The following is a 23,375-nucleotide window of genomic DNA, read 5'->3' as shown; positions in this document are numbered from 1 at the left end:
TAAAAACAAGTTGTTGTTGTTATTTCTCTATGGCTCAAGTTAACGTGTATGCAAAAAACCAGTAACAGTGCACGCTAAATAGTGACGTCACTGAATTGATGACGTTTCGCGTGTACCTAACTTTTTTATTTGCGTACACGTTAGCGTGTACCTAGACACAGCGTCGCATTCAACGAAAAAGTGAGGGAGCAGTTCCCGATGGAGCGGTAACAGTTGTGTTTCGTCTTGTGAACGCTTCATTTCCTAAAGCCGAGTACAAACTAAGTTCGCGAACAGCTGTGTGGACGACAGTTCGTAATGGGTTCGCGAACAGTTCGCTGTTCGCTTGGATAGCGGTAACATCAAAGGGTTTGTTCGCGAACAACCAGATAGTAAACAAAACGGTCTGGACCTATTAAAGTTCGCTTAAATGAAAAAGGGGTTATGTTCGTATTTGCTTTAGTTTGATATTAAAATATATCAACGTGGCTTGCTGCTTTTTTATTGTTGTTTGCTACTATAGTTAATTAATAAGTTAACATAGTTAAGTTTCATAATCAATCTTCTTCTTCTTTACGTGCCATCTCCGCGACGAAGGTTGGCAATCATCATTGCTATTCTCACTTAATAATCAATACAGTTAATTAATAGTAAATAGTTAATTAATAGTAAGTAGTAGAATAAATAATATCATGATATAATATAGTTAATTAAGTCATAGTTAATTACCGTTTATCGAAAATAGACTCCGAAGACGAAATTATTACATTAATAGAGGAATACCGTAAACATTCCAATTTATGGCACCCCAGAAATGCAGAATACAAAAATAAAATAATTATAGTATTCATATAACAGCCTTGTTTTAAAATGGGTGAAGACAGCAAAGCAAAGCAACCAATGCGAACCGCAGCGTACTGTTCTATAGAACTGTTCGCGAACCACTCTAATTTTTGGTGTAGACGTCTTATCGGTTACAGTTAGCGAGCAGCTCGCAATAGTTCGCGAAGAGCTCGTGAGTTGTTCGCGAACCGCAAATTTGGTTTGGACGCGCCCTAAAGTGGTGACAGCCTGATATTACTTTCTCTCTAGAATATAAAAATATTAAAGTTGGATTTATAGTTTGACGTAACAAACGGACTGCAGAAAATATTTTGCCAATTTTTAATTAATGCAACGGAATTTTTGCGCATGAGTAGAAACAGTGATTTAATTGAAGAACATAGTCTATACGAATCGTAAACAAAATTTTGTGTTTATTTATTCTATTTATCCGTTTTGTGTGTTACAATTGATTAATAAATAAACGAAGGTATACTCCTTGGTGCCGTGGAATTTCCAACTATGTTGTTTCATTTCCTGGTGTTTAAAATGTTCATTGGATATAATTATCGTATATATTTGTGGATAACCCGGAATTAACTACACTATGATATATTTTTATTAAATTAATAACTTAACATCCATTGTAACAAATAATTAACAAAATTCGAATATGTTGACAAACAAAATTAACAAACAAAAGGCTTGAGGGGGCGGGCCCACTTTGAGTGACAGAACAAAATTCTTCCTTATGATTGGCCAGACGTAAGAAACGCACTGTAAAATATGAAAGTTGGCCATCTCTTCCGTTCCGTTTCTCTTACGTCCCGTCATGCTTTTACGTTCTTTTATAAACAAGAGTACACAAAATTCGGTGTTGAACTTTTACAGTGCCTCTATGTTACGTCTACGCTACGCTACGTCAACTATAATCCAACGGCGCCATAGAATAGGAAAACTTTCGTACAGGACAGGGCCGTCTCACAAAAATTTTGATTCGACATAACAAATAAAATTAGAAAAGAATAGTAATATGTTTTATTGTCATGAAAAATTGTATAATTTTATCGACAAAACTTATAAAAAGTCAAGAAAACAAAACAATAATAATTCAATTTACTAAAATTACATAATCGTCAATATAATTTAAAAAAAAATTAATAACAATAATGAAGTTAAACAGAAAGAATCAATTGCAAATTGCATAGTCTACTTTGTAATTTATTAATAAGTTTAAATGTTAAGCTGTTGCATATGACACCCAAATATAGATAAAAAATAATAAAAATGCTACTTGTGCAACGGGTACTATAATTTCTTAGTTATTGATTAAGAAAATCATCTTCTCAATAATATGGTCTTTCAGATAGGTAGCCTTTTGTCAGTTTACAGAATTTGGGGAAATATCCTGCAGATTTAAGTTGTATAGGGAGATGGTTGTAAAGTTTTTTGCGGAATATAATATATATTTCTTTACTCAGAGGACGGGGTCGGTAAGTAGACGTCAAAGGTCTACGTAATGCCTACGTATGTCTTGTGAAGTAGTCATGATTAGGTCTTGGTGGAAAGACATGTAGTTGTTAAGAATTAAGCAAACAGTTTCTAAAATATACAAAGATGGAAGGGTTAAAATTCCGTGCTGTTTGAAATAATTCTGCAATGTGATTTCAATGCAAAAATTGGCGAAGGAAAATGCTACCCTAATGTAGGACCATATGGGCTTGGCGAACGAAACGACAGAGATCGCCTAATAGGAATTTTGCCAGGAGCATGTTATAGCCGTAAATATATTCTTTAAATTACCTAAGCGACGCCTTTATACATGGAAATCGCCAGCTGACAAAGACAACAAAATCGTCAGAAATCAAATTGACTACATCGTAATAAAGCACATAAAGCACTGTTCTGCAAACAGATATCTTCTTACTCTCTTTTGTAATTTGAAAATAATATCGAATTGAGTAGCTGTACCAGAACCCCAAAAAGGAAGACCATAACGAAGATGTGACGTGAACAAAGACAAATATGTTCTTTTGAAAGATGCTAAATTGAGTTCATTCGAAAAATTATACTGAATGAAATTTAAAATTATACTGAATTGCCTTTTAAAAGGTTAATAGAATGGGTAATGGGTTGATTCATTAGTTAATATTTCTTTGGAAATATTTAACATTAAATTTTAAGGACTTTTTCAGTGTGACCTTTCAGATGTTGATTTACATTAAAATTTCTGCTAAATTTCTTAAAACAAATTTCACATTGATAAAGCTTTTCTCCAGTGTGAGTTCTATGCCCTTTTAAAGTACTTCTTTCGGCAACTTTCGCTTTTCAGCTTTTCTTTTAGTTTGTATCCTTAAGAACTTTAAACTTTCCAAACATTTGCTTTAAGAAGTTTTTACGAAGTAAAAAACTTTATTTGTATTCAGTATAGATTTTCATATTCTTAACCTTCCAGCGAGCGCGCCCTTTAATTTCACATGAGTGGGCACGTGTCGTAAATTTTACGTCCGTTTGTAAATAATGGTTTCTTGGGAAAAATCTTGAGAAATTGTTATAAGGATATAAGAAAATTATATTTTACAATATTTTTAACAAAATATTTTTTATTTTTGTTAAAAAAAAAGCAAACCCTTTAAAAATATAATATTTTAAAAGGATTAGACTATATTGACTAGGATCATCCTTACAATAATTGAAAACCACCTAAATGGCAGAATGTTTCTGGCATGTAAATAACTGACAACGGCATTTCATTGAAGCTGAGGATCTCTTCTTCTCCATTACACATTGCCGGCGCACACCGCGCTTTAGAGGACTTCTATTTTGTTCTTCTTCGGCAGGTTCGACCTCCTGATCATAAGTCACCTCGAAGAAAAGACACATCTTGAGGTATATGTCTGAGGGTCAATCTAAAGATAAGATTTTCTTTCATTAGGTTCAATGCCAAATTTCTCAGAAAAACTCTTCGATAGAGATGTAGGTGCCCCGGCTGGACAGGCCAATTTGTATAAGATTCGAGTATTTATGCCGCCAATATTTATCAGACCGAACAAAATTATACACGGTCATTTCTTTGTTATCCTAGTGGTTGAGAAAGCGGCACACATCTTGTCTATAGTGTACACTCCATCTTTAGTTTCGTTGTAATCTAGTATAACTCTTTAGTGTCACGATTCATTTTCCAGTCAATTTTGTCGATATCAAATATCTGTACGTACAAGCGATACGTTGGTAGTTTTTAGGAATATACTGAACCTCACAAAATCCAAATACTCGTGTCGCTAAACCGTGTGATATAAACGGGAGATAAAATTCTCGAGAGTTAAGGACTTTCTGCATTGTGACCTTGCATATGCTGATTTAAATTAAACTTTCTACTAAATTTCTTTAGGCACACTTCACATTGATGAGGCTTTTCTCCAGTGTGAGATCTTATATGCCCTTTTAAAGTACTTCTTTCGGCAAACTGCTTAAGACAAATTTTGCATTTGTGAGGTCTTTCTCCCGTATGGGTTTTGATATGCACACTTAAAGAATGTGTAGTTGGGAAGTTTCTAAAACAAATGTTACATTTATGAGGTCTCTCTCCCGTGTGAACAACTAAATGTTTTTTTACAGCAGATTTCGTAGAAAATTTTTTAGAACAAATTTCACATTGATAAGGCCTTTCTCCAGTGTGAACTTTCATATGGACATTTAAAGAACTTTTTTCTGTAAACTTTTTAAGACAAATTTCACATTGATGAGATTTTTCTCCCGTATGGGTTTTGATATGAACACGTAACGAATATGTAGTGGCAAAGTCCCTAAAACAAATGTTACATTTATGAGGCTTTTCTCTATCGTGAACATTCCGTTTATGTTGAGTTAAACTCCAATTTTTAGTAAATTTCATAGAACAAATATCACACTCGTAATAAGATCTTTCGCCTGAGTGAACTTTTATATGATTAATTAATGTGTCTTTTCTAGCAAAAGTTTTAAGGCACGTTTCACATGAATAAGGTTTGATTCCAGTGTGCATTCTCGTATGTTTTTTTAAACCGAATTTTTTAGTAAATTTCTTAAAACAGATTTCACATTGATATGGCCTTTCTCCAGAGTGAACTTTCAAGTGCTCATTTAAGGTACTTTTCTGAGTAAACTGCTTAAAACAAATTTCACATTTTTGGAGGAGTCTTTCCCCAGTGTGATCTTTCATATGATTATTTAAATTACTTTTTTTAGTGTACGTCTTGAGACAAATTTCACATTTATAACGTCTTTGTCCACTGTGAGCTTTGACATGTTCATTTAAACTACTCCTCTGTTTAAACTGTTTAAGACAAATGTCACACTGATAAGCCCTTTCACCAGTGTGAACCGTCATATGTGTTCTTAAGGAAGATTGTTTAGTAAACTTTTTAAAACAAACTTCACATTCGTGAGGCTTTTCACCTAAGTGAAGATTTAGATGGTCTTTTAAAGAAACTTTTTGAGCAAAATGTTTATGACAAATTTCACACTCGTACAACTTTTCACCAGTGTGTGTTCTTAGATGTATCTTCAATTGGATAAGTCGTAAAAACTTCTTAAGGCAAATATGACATTCGAAAGGTTTGTGTCCAGTGTGAATTTTCATATGGCCATATAAAATACTTTGTTTATTAAATTGCTTAAGGCAAATTAGACATTTATGTTCTACTTTAGTGTGCGTTTTCACGTGGTTTGTCATATTTCCTTTGTGGAAAAACTGCTTGCCACAAATTTCACATTCGTATATTCTTCTTCTCGCATGGATTTGTGGATTGGTGTGTTTTTCTGTATTACATGGTTCGCTTTTGATAATTTTCATTTTATTGGTCTTCTGGTAGACACCTAAAATAAACAACCAAATATAAAAATTTGTTTTTAACAAAATGTTAAAGAAAAATGAATGCAGGAATTGTCATAAACACTCCAGTCGTCTGAGACAAAAAAGCCCCTACTGAATCTTTCAAAATAATATAAACAAGCTGCATTTTGTTCAGAATGTCAATTTTTGTACCCCAAAAATATCTAAAAAAGTGTGCCACTCCTACTCCCGGGCTTCCCCTAAAACCTTCCCTAGTACAAAAATTGACCAAAAATCTCTACACCCCAGAAAAAATGTTTCAAATTGAAATTTGTAGATATTGTTAAAGCGTGATGTAATACTTAAAACATATAACATGAGATTTCAATTTTGAATTTTGGTAACAAATATGTGGTATTTGAAATACGGCTAAAAATTTTGACATTACAGAGCATCTATACCCTGTTTTTAATCTATAGTCTATTTTTAAACCAAGAGGAGTAATTCAAATTTTCCGCGCCGTAAAGCTTGTTTCTAATTGGTCCAATGGGTCCAACCTCAGGCAAGTTTACTCCACTGTTATCAAATTTTGACACTAATGACATTAATAAAATTTTGACACTTTTTGCATTTGCATTTCATTCCTGCGTTATTCCTTTAAATTTTAGATTTTTAGTCAGCTTTTAGAACTCTTTAGCGATGTATTAGTATAATATAATATTTATGGATTACCGGCAAAGGCCGATATGATCAACCAAAAAAGATGTATTTGGTGATATTTCTATATAGTGACTTTCTTGGGTGTGAATCTGTCTTTTTAGCTTATTCCTCTTGGTTTAAAAACAAAGCTTAGGGAGGAGTAAGCCCAAAAGACAGATTCACACCCAATAATGTCACTAGAAAAATCACCAGGTTCATCTTCCTTTTTGGTTGATCATGTGTGCCTTCGACGGTAATCCATAATATTGTATTATATTAATTAACACGTCGCTAAAGAGTTCTAAAAACAATTGTTTTTTTGAAGTTATACTTCTTTAGGCGCGATATGAGGGTGATTATTTATTATTAATCTGCGCGCATGCGCACACCAACAGTATGGTATTAGTCGTTATACGGGCTCTGATTGAGTGTTGAAATGATCTGTCAATAATAATTGTTCAGTATGGAGGTAAACAAATGTTGTATAATACAGAGAGAGTCTGTAATTTGGAATAAATTCAATATCTCAAATACTAATTGTTTTTTTTGAAAAATGCTCAGACCCGTCGATTAGTACATATTTCAAATTGTCCTTTTTGACATACAGTAATGTATACAGGGTGTCCCAATTTAGAGATATGACGTCATCGTTGATTTTCTTAAATGGCAACACTGTCATTTTGATAGGGTGTTTAAAGTTATACACAACTGCAAAATTTCAAATATTTACTCTGTCATTTTCAAGATAATAGAAAATAACAAAGTTATGTCCGTAATTTGGAATAAATTCAATAATAAAAATACTAATTGTTTTTTTGAAAAATACTCAGACCCGTCGATTATTATTTCAAATTGTCATTTTTCACACAAAATAATAATGTATACAGGGTGTGCCAATTTAGAGATATGACGTCATCGTTGATTTTCTTAAATGGCAACACTGTCATTTTGATAGGGTGTGTAAAGTAATACACAACTGCAAAATTTCAAATTTTTATTCCCTACCATTTACAAGATAATAAAAAATAACAAAGTTATGAAAAACAAGTGATCAAATAATAATTGAATTTAATTATTTCAAATAAGCAAGTGCTCATAACGTTGCCCATTGACAATAATTGAGGGCAACATTATGAGTATTTGCTTAAAAGAAATTATTAAATTCAATTATTATTTGATTACTTGTTTTTCATAACTTTGTTATTTTTTATTATCTTGTAAATGGTAAGGAATAAAAATTTGAAATTTTGCAGTTGTGTATAACTTTACACACCCTATCAAAATAGCTATCAAAATGACAGTGTTGCCATTTAAGAAAATCAACAATGAAGTCATACCTCTAAATTGGGACACCCTGTATACATTATTATTATATGTCAAAAATGACAATTTGAAATACTAATCGATGGCTCTGAGCATTTTTCAAAAAAACAATTAGTATTTTAATTATGGAATTTATTCCAAATTACAGACATAACTTTGATATTTTCTATTATCTTGTAAATGGTAGAGAATAAAAATTTGATATTTTGCAGTTGTGTATAACTTTACACACCCTATCAAAATAGCTATCAAAATGACAGGTGTTGCCATTTAAGAAAATCAACGATGACGTCATATCTCCAAATTGGGACACCCTGTATAAATTATTATTGTATGTCAAAAAGGACAATTTGAAATACTAATCGATGGGTCTGAGCATTTTTCAAAAAAACAATTAGTATTTGAGATATTGAATTTATTCCAAATTACAGACTCTCTCTGTATATTAGTTTTATTGTTATGAGGACAGAAACAAAAAAGTTTATAATTGTAGTGACTTTTTAAATGGATTTTAAAAGCAACAGGTACGTAATAATTGTAAATGTTTCAGTGTTCTAATAAAAAATTTCATAGGTACCTACCTATTTAAACCTACCAAAATACATAGTATGTAATACTTTTATTTATACAATTTGATTACCATCAAAATTTCTATGAATACTCACCTAATATACTGTTTTCTTACTCTATGTTTTGTTGTATTTTTTCAATTCTAAATCATTTCAATTCAAAATCAAAATAATTTGATTTAATTCAGAATTGTCAAAAGTTTAATCCGTTTAGTTACTTGAACTTTGCACATGATGACGTATAGTCTCCGTGGATAAGCGTGAAGTTTAATGAATTTCAATACTAACTGCGCTAATAAGCGGGTTCGAACCCCAATAGAAACTTTTATTTTTTTATTTTTTTTTTATAAATTTTATGATTGTAAGTGTATTTATTATATAATTTTATTTTCAGAAAATACGTATTTAGTTAAAAACATTTCCCAAAATTATTGTTCAGAAATCATTTGTGGCATTTTTCAATGTGTTTGTGTATGTTTTATTATTTTAATTTTTGGCACTGCTTTAATAAAAATGTTTGAGGAGTAGTAAGTATAAATTAGTTTAATATTTAAATAAAATATAAATAAAAGTATATTAATTTCGTTTAAATCATATAATAGAAGTATAAATTCTTAGGTGCGTACAAAGTATCCACCAACTATCAGGAGTAAGGTCACGTCAGAGGTAGAACGAAAAAAGCAGGAGACGGACCGAAGACACCCCTTTTATATGACCACCGAACTCAGCCAAGCAGACTAAGATCTCGGAAAAGCTTCCTGAAAACATCAAGATCCATCCCCGAAGCGCCAGAGACGCGCCGAATACACCTATGGCAAGCGTCAGCTACCGCGACACATTTTCCTCCCTCAGAGGAAATGGCTGCTGGACACAATTTACCGTATCCGACTTGGAAAGCGCTAAACAGACTAAGGGCCAATTTCTCATATCGAGTTCAACTCCAGTTTAACCTGAACTTCTAGTAAACGTCAGTTTAAAGTCAAAATCGTCTTTCTCAATTCACGTTCAACCGATGGCAGTTTAAACTTGAACGATGCTTGAACGGTAGAATTCGGCCGTTCAAAGATTTCAGAACTCAGTTCAGATGATTCCATGGACTACGCATGCGTTGTATTAACACGAAACGCTGTCATAATATAAATATATCCTATTTTATTATATTAAGCCTAACGATAAACGATAACATTATTTTTGTTTTTATAATATTTATTTATAATTATTAAAATGACTATTTGTCTATAAATACTTAAATTTAACTTTATTCAAAAACAGCATAAAAATGGTAGTTCAAAATGGCGACAGTATTTTACCTTTTGCCATCTGTTGGCGTTTCTCGAAAGCTGTAGAACGAGCGCTGACATGAACGCGCAATGAGAAATGCATTTCAAACAAAACTACAGATCACGGGTGAACCTGGTTCAACTGAACCATAGATTAACGCAGGTATGAGAAATCGACCCTAAGAACCGGCATTTCACGCTGTGCTAGTAACCTGAAAAAATGAGGATACCAGGAGGACGATACCTGCGACTGTGGCGCGGTTCAGACCAGCCGGCATCTACTATCATGCACAGAGATGGGAAAGACCTGCACAGAAGAATACTTAATTATAGCAAATGACAGGGTCCATATATGTGACCAACCATTGGAAATACAGAATTTAAAGTTGTTGGTGTTCCGGACACGGAAAGTAAGTAAGTATATGCTATATATTTATTTATATGCTGATGATACAACTTTTGCGATATCTGCAGAAAATGCTGAGGAGTTGAGGTTAAAACTCAATACCTAACACACTTGTTCACACTTGTCGTGTGTCGGATTCGTATATTAAATCGGATGTCGGCGTTTCTATTCACATTTCGAATAATCAGTTGTCGCTTGTCGTCAAGGTCGAAGCTGGTGCCACTTTACGCGAGGGAACCGTGAGAATATACAGGGTGAGGCAAATAAAGGGCCTATTAGAAATATCTCGAGAACTAAAGGCAACAGAATCATGAAAATTGGAATAAAGGGGTTTTGAAGGATGATCTATTAAATGAAAATATTTTCATCTCTTTGCAACTTCCGGTTATACCGGAAGTTGCTTATAACTTCGTTTTTTTTAATGGGACACCCTGTATATTTTTACATTTTTGGATTCTCTTCGATGTCGTCTTTCTTAAAATATGTTCCGGTTATACCGGAAGTTGCTTATAACTTCGTTTTTTTTAATGGGACACCCTGTATATTTTTACATTTTTGGATTCTCTTCGATGTCGTCTTTCTTTAAATTTGAGGTTTTGTAATATTATACAGGGTATTTTAAAAGATAATTACGTTTTTTTATTAATTTCGTAGCAAAATTAACACCCTGTAGAATTGTAGTAGTTTGACATATAAAACTCTACTTACGTTCAAATGATTTTTAATATACTCTACTATTGTTAAGAATCATTAGTATAGCTAAATTTTTAATTTTAGTATACAGGGTTGGTCGAAACTCGGAATGAGTATTTTCTGAGTTTTCTTAAATGGAAAATGATTTTTTTACCCTGTATTTTAGTATTGTAATGAAATGATATTTTATGGTACTTTTTTTATTTCTTAAGCATTCCCTATACCTAACTGCTTTAATTTGTGCTTAATTGTTAATCGCACCAACAATCTTAACTACGTAGGTATTTTGATAGCTAAACCATTATTGGCAATTTTAAGGACCAGTCTGGATTAATATGTATTTATTTTTGAAATATTATTTGGGATTGAGTATTTTCACGGCCAACCTAATAAAATTTTACGTATTTTTTGTTGCAATTAATGTTTAGCTTGAATCACCAATAACTCACAAATTAAAGCAGTTAGGTATAGGGAACGCTTAAGAAATAAAAAAATACTATAAAATATTATTTCACTACAATACAAAAATATAGGGTGTTCCATTTAAGAAAACTAAGAAAATACTCATTCCGAGTTTCGACCAACCCTGTATACTAAAATTAAAAATTTAGCTATACTAATGATTCTTAACAATAGTAGAGTATATTAAAAATCATTTGAACGTAAGTAGAGTTTTAGATGTCAAACTACTACAATTCTACAGGGTGTGAATATTGCTACGAAATTAATAAAAAAACGTAATTATCTTTTAAAATACCCTGTATAATATTACAAAACCTCATATTTTAAGAAAGAAGACATCGAAGAGAATCCAAAAATGTAAAAATTTACAGGGTGTCCCATTAAAAAAAACGAAGTTATAAGAAACTTCCGGTATAACCGGAAGTTGTAAAGAGATGAAAATATTTTCATTAAATAGATCATCCTTCAAAACCCCTTTATTCCAATTTTCAAATTTCTGTTGTCTTTAGTTCTCGAGATATTTCTAATAGGCCAGTTATCTGCCTCACCCTATATATTATAAAATAAAATGTATGTATAAGAAAATCAGCATTTTTAAAAGTGCCGATAAGATCATGAATCCTCACAAAACAAAACTAGGTTTACAGCCCATTCCCACTTGTTGTGTGTCGGATTAGTATATTAAATCGGATGTGGGCGTTGCTATAGGTCTTTTTATTCACAAGTAGGTATTAGATAATCATATTTCTGATAATCTTGGTCAAAAAATAACTTTCAGTATTACGCAAACGCTGCAAGATGAAGACTGGGAGGAGCTTTTTTCAGTACCGAATTTGGATATGGAAAAGCAATGGGTTGTATTTATGAAAATCATTTTTTTGTTATTTGACCAATGCTTTCCAGAAAAATATAAATAAACATAAAAAACGTATCAAATACTATAATACAAATGAAATAAATCAATATAAAAGTCGCTTAGACCTTTTGCTAATGTTAAGTAGAGTAGATCACCATTACAAAGATAAGTACAAACAAACAAAATGTCAGTATAATAAAATGCTTCTGGATTCACGAAAAATGCAGTATGGACAAGGAATATATAATAGTCAAAATAAGTCATAAAGTTTATGGAAAATCGTTAAAAAATCACACAGCAAATTCTAGCGATAATACTGTAGCAATACTAGGAGATCCAGTCATGGTAAGTAATAATAATTTTAATGAATATTTTTTAAATCTGCTACACATCTTTTAGAAAATGTACCAAAAATAAAATTCAGCACCAAAATACAGTTTAACAAAAACTCATTTTTTCTAACGCCAGTAACTATAAATGAAGTAATTGAATTAATTAGAAAATTGAAAAATAAATTCACTTCAGGTTATGATGGGATACCTACCAATATACTGCCGTGCTAAGCCCAAAGGCGGTAACTGATTTTTTATCGAAAATGAGATTGTTGTATTTCTAGGGTAGAACAGGGTATTTAGAATATATTTACAAAGTTCTTGGAGTTGCAGAAGTATTATAATGGGTATCTAGAATATATTTACGAAGTCTTTGGAGTTGTAGAAGCATTTTAATATAATGAAACCTACCTAGAAATACAAAAATCTCATTTTCGATAAAAAATCAGTTACCGCCTTTGGGCTTAGCACGGCAGTATAATAAAACGGCGCATATGAGCTAGTCATACCATTAAGTCATATAATAAACAATACCTTCATAAATGGGATATTTCCAGACAACTTAAAAATAGCTGTAATAAAACCAGTGTATGAAAAAAGAATGTGTGTGTACTTTGTACGCACGTAAGAAGTTATACTTCTATTACATATTATGTGATTTTAACGAAATTGATATAATGTACTTTAAACAGTTTATTTATATTTTATTTAAATATTAAACTAATTTTAATACTTACTACTTTCCAAAAATTTTTATTAAGGCAATACCAAAAATTTTAAAAAATAAAAGAATAAAACGCACACAAACACATTGAACTACTTACCAAATTAGAATGAGTTTTCCTTGTCCAAAATAGTCCGAAAGTCCAAAAATATATAAGAAAACTATTTAAAAAGGCTAAACTATTAACTAACTTTTGTTTGTTGTTTCTTTTCCCACAAATTTCAAAACACAACAACCATAAATAATCAAACCACAGCTGTGCGACAGCCGCCATATTGAATAATTTTTGACATGTCATTTGAACATCTAATCAGAACAAAGTTATAATGCGACTGCGCCCAGATTGAAGGTTTTAATCATATTCAAATTCACCCTCATATCGCGCCTAAAGAAGTATAACTTCAAAAAGGTGATGCCACTTTACTGGAAAATTTTCGTCCAATAAGCCTCTTACCATCATTTTTTAAGGTTTTTGAAACAGTCATGTGTGTCAGGCTTCTCAGTTTTTTCTATAGTGAGGGACTGTTATGCCATGCACAATATGGGTACCTTAAGGGAAAACTATAGAGACTGCCATTTATGATTTTATAATAAAGATAAATGAGGGTTATGAAAACAAAGATATATCCATGGGCATATTTTTAGATTTATCAAATGCATTTGATACGTTAAATCACAAAATACTGATGGAAAAGCTTTACAGATATGGCATTATAGGGCCAGGTTATAATTGAATAATATCATACCTATCTGAAGAGTCTAATGAGCTTATAATGGATGAGTGAGGTCGCTGGGTTTAATTAATTAAGTAGTGAAAACAACGCAATGAACTGTAGTATGTTAAGGTAATCATAAGATATAAAATAATGCACTTAGCATGAAAACGTGAAGAAATTATGTGTGTTCGTACGTAAATGTGAAGAAATTAATCTGGCTATATTCATAAATTGTATTAACATTCAAGAGATCAGCACATACCTTTAATGTTTAGCTGGATAGCGTCCCTAGGGAATGTTATGCAATGTTGAACTTGGCGTTGCTGTTGTGGTGGTCGCGACGAAAGCGTATTCTATCGTAAGAATTGAGGTGATGTAACGCGCTCGACTTGTGTCTTGGTACTGCCAAATTGGCTTCCGTTGTCTTCCTAAAGGGACAAGGGTAGCGTCGAGCTAATAATCAACGCATATGACACATTGAAGGGCATGGGTTTCAAAGATGCCTCTGTGTGTGGCAAAAGTGGCTTTTCTCTGAAATATCTACTCAAGATATGAAACAACCAGTGGGTATCTTCACAGGGAGGTATTAAATAAAAATACGAAAGTATATATGATATGTGAGGTTACTATAAAATAAATATCAAATAAGATTATAGGTTTTTAAAAGAGATTAATCGTATTACATAATTAAGTAGTCCTATGTTATATATATAAAAAGAAACTAAATAAAGTAAAATATTAAAATACCTGGCATACTTTCCCAAACACTATCAAACAGAAAGTAAAATTTGAGTATGAGGAAAGAAATTGCTTCTCTGATGAAGGTCTCATTTCAGTGGGAATTCCTCAGGGAAGTACTATGGGTCCTCTTCTCTTTGTTTTTTTATGTAAATGATTTAGCTTTAGACATTACAGATAACAATCAGAATACTCTTATTGCGGAATTTGCAGATGATACTAACATTTTAACTATTGGGACCATACAAGTTCGGAAAGCGACACCTGGTTTCACAGCTCGGCAACTTTTTTGCACTTTTAATTATATTGGCCAATCATATTGTTCCTGGTTGCTGGATAAGGCAGTAGCCCAAGAAAATATCAGAAGAAAAAGTAAGATTTAGGTTATGTTATTAAAAGGTAAACAATTGTATGTAGTAAATAAAATTAGTTATTAAAATGCAGTACTGCAAGCAAAATACAATTAATTAAATATACTTTTATATAATAATTGCATATCATATCAATATTGTGAGCAACATATAATTTTTCTTCTTCAATGACAGTAGGTATGAAATATACGTCAATTTGACAATTTCAATTGACAATTGACAATATGAATTATTTAAGAAAGTTGCAAGATTTCTCCCCTATTAGCACACGATTGTTTTTCGTATCCCCTCCAAGTAGGGGAGAGTTGGACAAAACCGGGTAGGTTGATACAACCGGGTACCCCTTAATTCTTCTAACTGTCTGCTGCTATCTATTAGACAATGTTAAAATTAGTGTCCCTTTACCACCAACAGTCGTGTGTATTCATTTCTACCTCATTTGAGTAATCTGTGCCGGAGGCATATTTACAGATGCTAGCGTGTGTAGACACCAGGGTGTTGAAATCAGTTAGGGTTTGGAAAAACAGTACATTTACAGATGCTAGCGCGTGTTGAGACCACGGTGTGCCACGGTGTTGTAATCAGTTAGGGTTTGGAAAAACAGTATGTTTACTTGTGTTCACACTATGGTGTTGAAATCAGTTAGGGTTTGGAAAAACAGTGCATTTACAAATACTAACAGATTTTGACACCAGAGTATTGAAACCAGCTAGATTTTTTAGTGGTTATACATGCATAGATGCTAACGGCTATTGACATTGAATTTATATACCTACTGCTGTGGAAAATATATAAGTGATTTAGGTATTAATAAATAATTAAACGTTGTTGGGATATAAGCAATAATACAGGGTGTAACAAAAATACAGGTCATAAATTAAATCACATATTCCGGGACCAAAAATAGTTCGAATAAACCTAACGAAAATCGATTTTTTCGAATATATCGAAAACTATTGGAGATTTTTTATTGAAAATGGACATGTGGCATTATTATTAGAGGAAGATCTTAAAGAAAAATTATAGTGAAATTTGTGCACCCCATAAGTGGTACCATTAGTTAAATTCAATATTCTTAAAACTTTTTTGCCTCTTAGTATTTTTTCGATAAGGCCGTTTTTATAGAATTGAGGCTTATTTTTTTATACATAAAAATTTTATGGGGGTTTTGTTTTTTTAAACCCCCCAGATGTTTGTGTACTTTCCAATTAAAATATTACTGCGGTACCATTAGTTAAACACAGTGTTTTTAAAACTTTTTTGCCTCTTTGTATTTTTCGAGAAGGCACCTTTTATCAAGATGTGGCTTCTTTTTTAATATGGTTCAAAATATACCTAAAAATGTAAATCATAAATAAATTTTCATATTATTACCAAGTCTCCATAATCGTACTTAATCATATACAAATATGTGGTGGATTTGACAAATATTCAAAATATCTCAATAAAAACTGACTTTTCGAAAAAGTACTAAGAGGCAAAAATCTTAGAAACATTGTGTTTAACTAATGGTACTACAATAATAATTTAATTGGAACGTACACAAAAGTTTGGGGGGGTTTAAAGGAATAAAACCCCCGTAAAATTTTTATGGGGTGTCCAAATTTCACTCTAATTTTTTCTTAAGATGCTATTGCCATAAGAATGCCACATGTCCATTTTCAATAAAAAATCTCTATTAGTTTTCGATATATTGGAAAAAATCAGTTTTCATTTTGTAACTTCAAAGGGCTGTAACTTTTTTTATGTGCACATTTGTACTAAGGTAAAATAAATCGTTAATTTTATTAACGTTTCGACGCCAAAAATTGGGTGTCGTTGTCAAAATACAAAATCCTACTAACTTAAACATGTTAAATGTTGTTGCTTAGTAAAAAATACTTTAAAATGTATGATATATGTCTGAATTGCCAATATAAATGAGTCAGATTAAATAAATTATTACAAGAATTTTTTACTAAGCAACAACATTTTTGTTTAATTTAGTAGTATTTTGTATTTTGACAACAACACCCGATTTGGGCATCGAAACGTTAATCAAATTATTTTTTTCAATTTACTGGTGGCTTATTTCCGATCTAAATAGTTAATTATAAAAATGCCACAAGGAAATAGCCTCAGAACAACATTATTTTTTATGTTGTTCTTTTGTGTTAATATATTATTGTTTATATCCCAACAACGTTTAATTATATATTAATACCTAAATCACTTAACTATTTTTCCACAGCAGTAGGTATATAAAATCAGTGTCAATAGCCGTTAGCATCTATGCATGTATAATCACTAAAAAAGCTAGCTGCTTTCAACACTCTGGTGTCCAAATCTGTTAGTATTTGTAAACGTACTGTTTTTCCAAACCCTAACTGATTTCAACACCCTAGTGTCAACACACGCTAGCATCTGTAAACGTACTGTTTTTCCAAACCCTAACTGATTTCAACACCGTGGCACACCGTGGTGTCAACACGCGCTAGCATCTGTAAATGTACTGTTTTTCCAAATCCTAACTGATTTCAACACCCTGGTGTCTACACACGCTAGCATCTGTAAATATGCGTGCCGGAGCAGTAAGACCTCACCTGTTTTTTGATGCAGGAAACTCGATTTTTAAGGTAAGTTGATAGCTGTTTTCTCCTCTAATGAATAACTAATGGCCATTTCAAAATTTAATACATGTACCCCAGCAAACAGGTTTGAGCCCAGTTACGTGATAATTACGTTAAATTTACGGCAAATTTCAACGAATACGTAACTTGGAGATTTATGACGGGAAAAAAACGTATTTCAGTGCCAAATCATTCACCAATATATTTTTGATTCCTTTATACATGTTTGACATTAGAATAATATAAAATCATAATGACGAATATTGTACATGTTTTTTATCATAGGTGTGAATGTCGGTTACATCGCAAAGGTACGTTTATTTCACGTAATAATCACGAAACAGAAATAACTTCCTTTGGTTAAATTTTGAGAAATATTTTTGAAAACAAAATTTTACAACGGTGTTGGTTAAATACGTATCGCTTGAATTTTACTCCCTGTATTTTATGGACGTCGAAAAATTAGATGTATTCCACGTAAAGTAATGTAAATAATACAATATTTAAACAAAAAGTTTATGATTTCGCTTTTAAAATCATTTAGCATAACTATTTCAATCCAACCTTGATTTGAAGCTATTTTTGCTATTTTTTTTTTCTTTAAAAATATCACAGCTAAAATGATGTCGAGTCTAATTTTCAAATCGCGCGCGGTGATGACGTACTACCAAGCCTTTCTCCTCCTTTAAATACTATCACGTGACCACGATACGTGATTAACATAGTTGGTTCGAAAACTAAATTAATCGATTTAGATAGGATTAATAGATACGTTTCGATAGGATTATTTTTTTATATTATTCTGGTATTGAAATAGATTTTTAGTAAGACCAATTAGGTAATAGCAGAAGAAATTTAAAAACAAAAAGAAAATATGTAATACTAATTTAAAGTAAGTAGAATAGTTTAACTGTAATTTAAAAATAATCGATTTTTATAATCGATGAGCATAACCTTCTTCTTCTTCTCTTCATTTGAATGGCCTTAGCTGCCAGGGCTATCCGGCCAGGATCCGTGAATATAGACTTGAATATTCAAGAGCCGTACCTGAGGTACATCTGGGCTTAAGCTCATAGCTCCTGAATCTGAAATATTAAGAGATAAAAAAAAAACTTTGTAATTGTTTATAAGTTCCATAACTAAAGTTCTACTATTAATGGTCTAGTTCTAGTACTACCACGCAAAACCGCACTAAGCACAAAGCACATGCATTGCAAGCAAGCATAAAGTCATAAAGTTTTTAAGCAAGCTACACACGAGTCACTGTTGATGTTAAAAACTTTTGCACTGCGATTAATGTCTTTGAGTTTAAATTTTTAAACAACACATCAGTTAATGTCGGATCACCTTCTAGTTCCCTTCTAAGCAACTGGGACTCTCTTTGGAACCTAGTACATTCCAATAAAACATGTTGTAAAGTTCCTACACTGCCACATAAACACTGGTTTGAATTCACTACCTTCAATCTAAATAAATGTACAGGAACACTACAATGTCCACTTCTCATACGACACATTTGTGTGATTATACCTCTCCCCAGGTTGGGAAATTTTGTAAACCATGCCTTTTTATATGGAACTGTAACTTGTGAGCAATAAGTAATTCCTTTTGCCTGTCCTATTTGTTGGAATCGATTTTCCCAACCGATCCATAGGTTTTCTTTATATTTAATTTGAAAATCTTTAAAGGAGGCCTTTGGTTCTTCACTAATGGGCAGCTTTCTTCCAAGATTCGCAAGATGGTCAGCTCTATCATTCCCAATAATTCCAGTGTGACTTGGAATCCATGCAAATTTAATTTCTCTATGTTGTTCATCAAATTCACATAGTTTTTGTTTTAGTTGGAGAGTTTGTGAGTCTATTGCCGCCTTGTAGCTTGATCTTGTGATTTTTTCTAGAGCACTCTTAGAATCACTACAGATGAGGCACTTTGTAAAATTATTCTGTTGGATTAACTCTAATGCTTTTTTAATGGCAAATACTTCTGCTGAGCAAATTGAATTAGCGGAGGGTAATCTTGCTGTTAACTGTGTTCTCTCGTTAAGGTATATCCCAATACCTACATTACCTTGTTTATCTTTGGATCCATCTGTGAAAATAAGTTTATATTCCGACCAGTTATTGAGGTACCATTCCATAAACTTGGTTTGGTTATTTGCTTCTTTGCCCATATTGACAGTTTCATAAGCCATAGGAGAAATCTGAATATTAAGTGGAAAGGAGTGACAAGGAAATAAGGAGCTATGTGCTACCTCATGAATTTCATGTAAAGTATTCTGGAAAGCAGCCAGTATTGGTGGGAAATATTTTCTTCTCCAAAAACTAAAGTAACCCAGAAAGACATTGTGAAATTGCTCAATTGAGGCATATATTGGGTTGTCATAGGCTACTACTTTTAAAATGAATTTAGATGCTAGCCATATTCTTCTGAGATCTAACGGTGTTTCTCCACACTCTGACAAAATTATATGAACTGGAGAAGACCTCATAAATCCCCTTACCACTCTAAGAGCTCTATACTGAACCTTATCCAATTTTGCAAGTAGAGAACGTGCACAACCTCCCAGAAAAATGGATCCATAGTCAAGATGTGATCTAATGTATGCCTTATATAGAGTGAGTAAAGTTGCAGGATGTGCTCCCCACCAAGTTCGACACAAACAACGAATAATATTGACTCCACTGGAAGCCCTCAATGCCATCTTTTCAATTTGACTTCTCCAAGAAAGGGAACTATCTAGAATAACTCCCAAATGAGAAACTTCTTGTTTCCAATCTAAACGTGTGTTATTCACTGATATTAGTAAATTCGGAATATTATTCCTATTTCTATCAAAAAAAATTGCTTGACTCTTGCTAGATGACAGACACATTCCCATATCATGAAGTTTATTAGAAATACTTTCTACTGTACCATTCAATTTTTCCACAACATCCACCCAGCTGTTGCCGGAGCAATAAAGGGCAACATCGTCTGCATACTGAGTAATTAGAACATCCTCTGGCACACAAAATGAAATTATATTGATGACAATATTAAATAGTACTGGACTCAAAGGGGAACCCTGAGGAAGGCCCACATTGGTAGTTCTTGGTCCTAGCAGATTTAAGGAAATAGGATCACGAACAGACACCAAACGATTAGTCAATAAATGTTTAACCAATTCAATAAGTAACCATGGCAAATTGAGATCTCCCAAAGCGTCCAATAATTGGATGATTGACACTTTATCATATGCAGAAGAAATGTCTAACATAACAGCAGCTGCTAGTTTCCTTTTTGAGATATTCATTGAGATTTCATTGACCAGATGAATTATGTTTTCAGACACCCCTCTACCTTTACGAAAGCCAGTCTGGAAAGGCGATAGGATCATAAAATGTTCTACATACCAATCTAACCTTATTTTTATCATGTTCTCTAAAAGTTTACTAACACACGATGATAAAACGATTGGTCTCCAGCCCGAAAGACAATTTATATTTTTATTGGGTTTGGGAATTAAACACACTGTTTGTGATTTCCATTGAGTGGGAATATGCATTCCCTCCTTTAAACATAAATTGAAAAATTTTAACAGGAACTTGATTGCTGACTCTGGAAGATGTTGCAACATAGAAAATGTTATACCATCCTGGCCCGGAACAGTATCCTTTCGTTCAACCAAAACCAATGAAAGTTCGTTTAAAGTGAAGAGTTCACACTCGATAGTATTAGATTTCACTGGGTGAGACGCAATGTCCTCAAATACAGGTGGAGTCAATGAACAAAGCATTTCCTCCCCTAACGATGAATTACTAGGAGTTCTAACTGAGGCTTTAGTGAAAGCCTTATGGAAACTTCTCACTTTTCTCCACATTACTGATATTGGAGTATCAGGTGAAATTGTGGAACAAAACACAACAAATGATTTTTTCTTTTTGGATTTAAGTTCTTTTTTACAATGTGCCCTAATTTTTTTAAAATTAATGAAGTTTTCTAAAGAAGGTACCTGTTTGAACTTCTTGACTGCCTCCCTCTTTGATTTAATTAAAACTGAACACTCTTCATCCCACCAAGGTAATTGTGGTTTATGGAATCTAACACGCTTTTTCTTAGGGATGAACCTGTTTGCTGCGTCTAATATTAGGTTTTGAAAATCTGTGTAAGACTCATTAGGGATGTTGTTAATGTTAGACTCAATATATTGGTTGAATTGTTCCCAATTGGCTTTTTTCACATTAAAGATACTGCGATCTTGAAGAGGGTCATTTCCTTGGGGACTATTTCTATCCTGCCCGTAACACACTACAAAAGGAAAGTGATCACTTGCTCCTATCTCTGGAAAAACTTCCCAGAGGCAGTCCACAGCCAAACCTGGAGATGCTATAGCTACGTCAGGGACACTGTTTGAGTCAGGCGGTGAGATTCTTGTCGCCTCACCCGTATTGAGAAAACACAAGTTATCCTCCTCCAAAAGATCTGCAAGACGATTGCCGTTCGGATTGTTAGATGATGAACCCCATAAAGAATGTTGGCAATTCAAGTCACCTATGAAGAAAAACGGTTTATCACACATTTGAACCAATTCTCTAAAGATCTCCTTACGAAAACGAACATCTGGTGTCTTATACGATCCTATAATAAAAAATTTTTCAAATTTGATAATGATAGCCTGCCATTTTTCAGGCAAGTGAATATGTGAAATGTCTATCCTATCAGCTGCCAGAGACTGATGAATAAGTACAGCTATTCCACCCCATCCATCAATCCTATCATCCCTATAGCAGTAAAAATTGGGAATATGCAAGTGCTGTGAAAATTTCAGATGTGTTTCGTTTAGAAGAATGATATTAACATCATATTCGTTAAGAAACACCATTAGATCTTGCTTATTGTTAAAGAAACCATTAATATTCCAATGCAAAATATTAAATATCATAACTATATATATAATTTGTTACTATTATTATTTTTTTTTAATTTTTAATATAAAAAATAATATATTATATTATCTGTAAGAAATAAATGAAAATTCAGTCAACACTACTTTTACTAAAATTAGATGTATTATGTGACTCATCAAAACCTCCAAAATCCATATTATTATCAGAGGTTAAATCAACGTTTTTTGAAAATACACTATCCTGAGAATGTACACGATTGCTTGTTAATGAGAGTGCAAAACTTGGGCCTTGTGATCCCGTATACTTTTGTGAATCATTTAATTTGTTTAAAATCGGTAATCTAGGTAAATTTCTGCTTAGATCCTCATTTAATAGAGCTTTATGCGCCTCTTTGTCATAACTAATGTCTTTAAGAATTACTTTATTTTTCCTTTTAACTGGGACCACATGACTTTGACTCTGGAAATGGGGAGTGGAGGATGGGGATTTTTGAAGTGCTTGAGTAAATGCTCTGGGTGAGCTGGATAGTAAAGAAGGAAAATCCCTACTTCTCCTCTGAAACATTCTCGAATTCTCTGGCTTTTCCTTAATTGGGGGAAACAGCTTGGCAGCTTCAAAAAAGGTGAGATCTTGGAAGACCATTACTTCATTTATCTTTTTCTGTCTTTCGAATTCTTTGCAAATTTTATTTGTGGCAAGGTGATCAAGATCGCAGTATAGGCATTTTGGTACAGAAACTGTGCAGCTTTGTACTGTATGTTCATCGGAACATTTCGGGCATCTTGCTTTTCCCCTGCACTGTCTTTGTGAGTGCCCAAATCTTAGGCATTTGAAGCATTGCTGTACAGGAGGGATGTATGGATCTACTGTTACCAAGTTTGAATATATGATTATTTCTTTAGGGGGAGTTCTTACGTCAAAGAGTAGTTGTACAGTTCCTGTTGGAATGTATGTAACGGTCCCACTGCTATCTAAAACTCTTCTGTTAAGTCTTCTGGCCGATATAATTTTCACGTTTTTTTGTAATTTACTGTCGTTAACTATGTTTTCCATTGAAATATTTATACTTACATCTCTAATAATACCCCTTGATGTTA

At 32.7% G+C, this 23,375-nt stretch overlaps 2 protein-coding genes across 4 annotated transcripts in view; both read right to left on the bottom strand.

Moving 5' to 3' along the window:
- Positions 1 to 3,384: 3,384 nt before the first annotated feature.
- Positions 3,385 to 23,375, bottom strand: part of LOC126879246 (zinc finger protein 569-like) — a 33,267-nt gene continuing 13,276 nt past the window's right edge. For 2 of the 3 annotated variants that reach the window (XM_050642305.1, XM_050642304.1), the window contains exons 2-3: positions 18,347 to 18,477; positions 3,385 to 5,658 (exon numbers count right to left, since the gene is read on the bottom strand). In XM_050642305.1, the coding sequence (XP_050498262.1) occupies positions 4,124 to 5,635 (1,512 nt within the window). In that variant the 5' untranslated portion in view covers positions 5,636 to 5,658; positions 18,347 to 18,477 and the 3' untranslated portion in view covers positions 3,385 to 4,123. The remainder of the gene's footprint in view (positions 5,659 to 18,346; positions 18,478 to 23,375) is intronic. The other variant, XM_050642303.1, reaches the window with a different exon arrangement.
- The window catches only part of LOC126879253 (cuticle protein 6-like), a 189,263-nt gene continuing 184,514 nt past the window's right edge, over positions 18,627 to 23,375 (bottom strand). Inside the window, exon 4 of the mRNA XM_050642322.1 lies at positions 18,627 to 19,346. Within this exon, the coding sequence (XP_050498279.1) occupies positions 18,642 to 19,346 (705 nt within the window). The 3' untranslated portion in view covers positions 18,627 to 18,641. The remainder of the gene's footprint in view (positions 19,347 to 23,375) is intronic.

Source organism: Diabrotica virgifera, chromosome 1 (genome assembly GCF_917563875.1).
Source record: "Diabrotica virgifera virgifera chromosome 1, PGI_DIABVI_V3a".
NCBI lineage: Eukaryota > Metazoa > Arthropoda > Insecta > Coleoptera > Chrysomelidae > Diabrotica > Diabrotica virgifera.
This window is presented reverse-complemented; position numbering and strand designations above follow the sequence as displayed.